The sequence below is a fragment of the Cupressus sempervirens genome, chromosome 4 (genome assembly GCF_028749045.1).
Source record: "Cupressus sempervirens isolate cs-2001-9-10 chromosome 4, ASM2874904v1, whole genome shotgun sequence".
NCBI classification, from domain to species: Eukaryota; Viridiplantae; Streptophyta; class Pinopsida; order Cupressales; family Cupressaceae; genus Cupressus; species Cupressus sempervirens.
Genome location: NC_143121.1, coordinates 554,592,432 through 554,598,023, shown reverse-complemented (window position 1 = coordinate 554,598,023; position 5,592 = coordinate 554,592,432). Strand labels below are relative to the sequence as shown.

At 37.3% G+C, this 5,592-nt stretch overlaps 1 protein-coding gene across 1 annotated transcript; it reads right to left on the bottom strand.

The window, feature by feature from the left end:
* Positions 1-229: 229 nt before the first annotated feature.
* Positions 230-5,372, bottom strand: LOC149562390 (putative linoleate 9S-lipoxygenase 5). Its single transcript, XM_089825907.1, has 9 exons — positions 4,696-5,372; positions 4,326-4,606; positions 3,893-4,133; positions 3,285-3,626; positions 3,106-3,191; positions 2,657-2,764; positions 2,290-2,576; positions 1,703-1,966; positions 230-1,574 (listed from the first exon to the last, which is right to left on the bottom strand). Exons 1-9 carry the CDS (start codon positions 5,090-5,092, stop codon positions 806-808), a joined length of 2,775 nt encoding a protein of 924 aa, XP_089682033.1. The 5' UTR covers positions 5,093-5,372; the 3' UTR covers positions 230-805.
* Between the last annotated feature and the right edge of the window lie 220 nt (positions 5,373-5,592).

Sequence of the window (5,592 nt, the reverse complement as noted above, 5' to 3'; positions counted from 1 at the left end):
TCACCTTTTCAAAATTAATAATAGATATATATGTAAACTAAGTATAATATAATAAATTGAATAATAACACTTATGAAAAAATTTAATTAAATAATAATAAATGATACTTTGTTCTATATATATATAGTTCATAACAATAACATTCACAATCATTAAAGATCCTTAGGAAAAAGTGTATTTATGAATGACATTATTGCTAGCCTTAAATTCTCCAGCTGAAACAATCAACTAAATAAATAAGAAATAATACTGTATTACATATTCATTGTTATCACAATATTTGTAAATCTTGTAAAAATCACATATCATATAAAATTATGATATAAGACATCCCTTCACGACAAGTCAAATAATATAATATTCAATGAAGAACAAGGATAAAGATTGATGTATGAGTGAGTGTTAGTTTTTCAACCAAGAAAGCTAGCCATCCGTGCTACCAGATTTGCAGGCATTAATGTTGAATAAATTAGGTCCCACACTGATCCTTCTCTACGTCAATTGAAAAGACTGAACTTATGCAATCTGCATGCAGGCAGAACATGAAACATAAAAAAAAAGCTTTGCCTCTATTATTGTACTCTACTGGTGTTGAAACTGCAAATAAAGTTTCTTACAATGCTTCTGGATTCAACGTTGCTTTTTCATGAATGTCTGGAATCAACTCTGATGTGAACCCATCAATATTTCGGATCATATTCTGCGAACAGAATGCATTGATATTTGGGATCATTGATGTGAAAATTCAGCGACACAATTGAATCTGGAAACATTCTACGAATTGTGAAAATGTGCTTTCTCTTATTCAAATAGAGACACTATTTGGAATTCCCCTTCCTGTCATTCCTCCACCGTGGCTTAAATCAGACGTGTTAGGATACAGCAGAGTATATGGTACTTTCACAGGACCTCTTCTGTTCTTCAATTTTTTTACCTCGTTTCTTCGACTGATTTCCTTCTCAATCTCTACCAGTGAGGATCCAAACTTTTGAAATGCCTTCAAAACAAGCTCATCATTTGTCCATCCCTGAGAAGATGTCTGACCAAGATACACCTCATCTGTTGAATGCCTTGACAAGATCTCAATAACAGACATTCCCACCGTGGTCTGGTACCTGTTAGACACCGTTTTCAGAAAGGCAGTATCCGGGCTGTTCACAAGCTCTGAGAATTCTTTGGATCCTTCATGGGGAATAAGCCTCCTGCTCACGGCAGGCCTATTGGGCATGTACCCTGAGTAGGCAAATTGCCCAAAATTTGTAGCAGCATGAAGGGCAGATGCAAGCCATATAAATGTTGTTAATGTTTTCTGAAGCTCTTCTACAGTTTCCATCTTGTACCACCAAGATTCATCCTTCTTGTCTCCATGACCAACATTTCTGATCTCATGCCACCATGCCTGAAGTTCTTTGTCAGTCTTCACCAGTTCATCGTTGGTGTAATAGATTGATAGATAAGCGCCCACCCATGTTTCTATTGCAGACCAGATCTCTAGTCCGTCCACTGCAAATGGGTAATCTTCAATCGTGAGCTTCAGCTTATGAGGCTTTGAATCATCCTTCACTGCCATTCCCCTGTTCCATGTCATTTTGTTAAAGTGGGTCAGTAAACATTTAAGACTCGGCGAAATGAAATCTTTTGTTAATCTTGTTGTGAATGAGACCTAATTTAGAAATCTGCAAAATTTGATCTTATTGCTTACCTTTTGAGGAGATCTTCAGGAAGCCCTTCCTGGTCAAATCTCCAGTCTTTGTATACTACGGCAGACAATTCCATGGAATACTTGCCAGAAAAGACTGATTGTTCAAGTAATCCCCCGGCGTTTATGAGGATTTGGCGAGCCAGAGCATTAATGTTCATTGTGTCGAGAAAATGGGGGCTCAGCAGCCTGTAAACTGGATGCATCGAGCTAAGCTGCCTGTTTGCTGCAATAATACAGGGCTCTGTGACTGCGTGTGTTCTCAGCCTGGTAAAAAATAGGTTTTTAAGGATTAATTTGTATGCCCATATCAAATTCAACCAGAAACTGTGAGATCACATTTAAATCATATACAAACATAAAGTTTCATATCATATACAAACATAAACTTTGAGATCATTATCACATACAAATGTATACAAACATAAACTTTGAGATCATATACATATCGTACACAAACATAAACTGTGAGATCACATACAAACATAAACTTTGAGATCATATACAAACCATACACAAATGAAAACATTGAGATCATATACAAACAACAAATTTGAGATCATATGCAAACATCAGATTTGAGATCATACCAGTGAGTAATCAACTCATGGACCCCAGAATCATTGACGGTCACATAAGCTTTGGCGAGTTGCCAGAGAGCTCCTTGTGCTCCTTCCACTGCGGGAGTGAACACTTTGCTAACGCTTCGAGGTAGACTAAGCTCTATTGCAACTGGTTTCAATGTGCCATCTTCCTTGAGGAACAGAATTGTGCGAGTGGCATATGTTTTGGTGGTTTCCAGCGCATTTATTCTATCCAAATATGGCATCAATAAATCATGGTGATCCAGAATGAAAAGCTTTTTTCCCTCCATAGCCTGCAGAAAACGAAGGTAAGTCACAATTACTGATAGTTTTCTCAGAATTGTGAGATGGGTCACTTGGAATGTAAAATTACCTGAGTCACGGTTAAACCCTCGAGGTTTTTCTCAATATCTGTAGCAATGATACAACTTTGCTGGTCACCATACTCTTTGGGGTCTAGCTTGCTTTTGGGAGGAAAACTCTGTTATATAGTTCAGATCTCAGAATAAGAATGAGCCCACAAAGTTCTTACAAAATCACTCAAACTATAACCTATTGTGTCATGTTTCAGGATAAATTTTTTATGTGTATCAATGTTTTAGATCATACTCTATGATCTATCATTAAGATGAAAGAATTGTACACAGAAAAATAAAATCTATAATAGTTCTCTCATTTTTTAATGACGAATTGCAGAATATGACCTGAAACATTAATTCTCCCTACAGTTGAAGCCAAAAACACAACACAATAATCGTTATAAACTGTAGAAATCTAATATCCGAAACTAAAATTGTTAATAAAGTAATTCCATATCCATACTTTGAGAAGTTCTATGCACGCTGGGTTCACACCAGAGATCATCTCGCGTGCAAACTCCTCATCTTCCCTCCATGCATGCTGATCAACTGCATCCAAACTTCCCCATGTCAAAACACAGCTTCAAAGCAGAAGAAGAATTCAGAGATCTGTTAAAGAGATGTTCAAGACAATTTACCCACCAGCAATAACTTGTGGAATAGGATACTTGTGCACTTCTCCGCCTTCTGTCTTCAAAAACTGCTTGAGGAGCTCCAGTGGAATAAAATCCTTTGCAGCCTCAAGCAAATGATTTTCAGGTAACTTTAAACCATCAGTATACAATTTCATGATGTCTTCGAAGGAATCGAACTCATTTGGGGTGGAGTCGAATACAGATGTCACTTGTGGCACTAAAAACTGAACGATTGATTTGAGACCGTAAGCCAAGAAATCAGACAATTTGATTCGCCCAAAACGTTCATCTCTTGGAACATAAATGTCTAAAAACTTCAGCAATGGCAGTCTGCTTTCAGTAGCCGGATCTATGTCAATAAACAGTCAAAAACCATCAAATTCAGGTCGCATTCCCTTCAATCGTAAAGATTCAGAAAGAAATTATGTTCATATCACAAACAAAATGGGACTACTCTCAACCAGAAACAAGTTCCTTATTAAGAAGACCTTCGCAGGCTCTGAAAGCAGCTCAAAGTTGCATAAAACTAGTTGAAATGGAGAATTATTACAATTAACTATAGAATTAAAACGAAAGCATTAAACATAATGTTCAATCACCGAAAGTTCAACAAACCTTTTTGGGTAGGTGAACGACCAGTCCTACACCTTCGAGGGTATGGAAGCTTTTGGGAACCACCCAATACAGGACGGCCTAATTCTTCATTTTTATCTGGATCTCCAAGATCATTGTAAACATCATAGTCATATATTCTGTCCGACTCCTCCCTCTTTCCCATCCCATTTCCTCTCAGGCTCTCCAGCTCTTGATTCCTCAAGTTGACAAGAACAGGGGGAGTATGAATAGGGAGATAACTCTGCAAATTTCAAGAACACATTTTTAATGAATCTAGCCAGCTTAACAATCTCTAGAATGATCTTTGGATTCAAATGCTTAGAATCATGCAGGTAAAACAAGCAATTCTTCTCAGAAATCTAAAATTCTTCCAAAAAAATTTAACTCAAAAACTTTAAGGATTTGTGGGCTTAAAACATGAGGTTTTTCGCACCTGATTTGAGAAGAAAACTCTATCAGCCTTGTAATTAGAGGCAGGATAAACCCATGAATTGCATTCAAAATGAACACACCTTCCTTCATGTTGCAGAGTCAAGGTCTTGAGATAGAACTCACTATGGTGAGAATTCTTAACAAGAATGGCTACTGGATCTCCAAATTGGGGATCCCAATTGAAGTGAACTGCATAGGCATTCTCGCCAGCGAGAAGCCCATCATGAGTGGAGATCCAACGATTTAGAAATGCAGGCTCGCCCAGAAATCCAGACCCACTTTCTGCAAATTTCAAGTTCAGTGATTTCAATAACACTAATCCAGAAAAAAAAAACCAAAATTTTAAAGAAAAATTCAAAGCACACTCATACTTAGATCGACATTAGAACCCACAAGCCGGATAGAGATTCCTTTTCCGACGAGCTCCGAAAGATCATCCGCAATGCTCGCTGCGAGATCTTCAAAATCAAGAAAATTCTTCTTCTGAAGAACGATGTTTCCTTTTAATTTGTACCCCATCCTGAAATTTCTTTCCTTTGGTGATGAACTCAGTACATTTGAATGCCCAAACGGGCCCTTAAATAGATCTTGGCAATGGCAACAAAGCGGTCGATAAGAAGATCGGTAAGAAGGAAATGCGAAATTGCAATTCAAATTGGAACTCAGTCCACATTTTGTATTCAAATTTTGTTTCGTAGAGAACGCAAAATTAAACCCGTCTCTTGGGGCAACTCTAAATTGGGCGACGTCAATAATTCTATCAACCATTTCTGATCATAAAACTGTCGTTTTTTACCCTAAAATCAAATGGGCTTCTTCAAATTTAGTTCCCTGAATTCGTCCAAGAATATACAATCTACCATTTTTCCCCATGTTGTTATTTTAGGGTTTTTCTTCTTTCAACCCTGCATTCATTTACTCCCCATTCTGGTTCAGTCAGCAGGTGATTAAACTCATCTTCCACGTGACGTGATTGACTAAATACAATTTTGTGATTGGTGATAGATGATGAAACAATGAACATTCGATCCATATATATCTGAACTATGATAATGATGATTATTCGGGTCAAATAGAAGAACCAACTGAGCAGGTAACTCGCCATAATGGAATTTGACAAAAAAGGGCTTAGTGTTGAGTGATCTCGTGGAATGCTGGTCAGAGAATAATAATACGAGCTATGTGTTAAATTGTACGCTGTTCTTGGAAAAGCGTGATTAGGCTCTACACTTTTTAAACTTCCAATAAAGGATGGAACTTGAGCAATT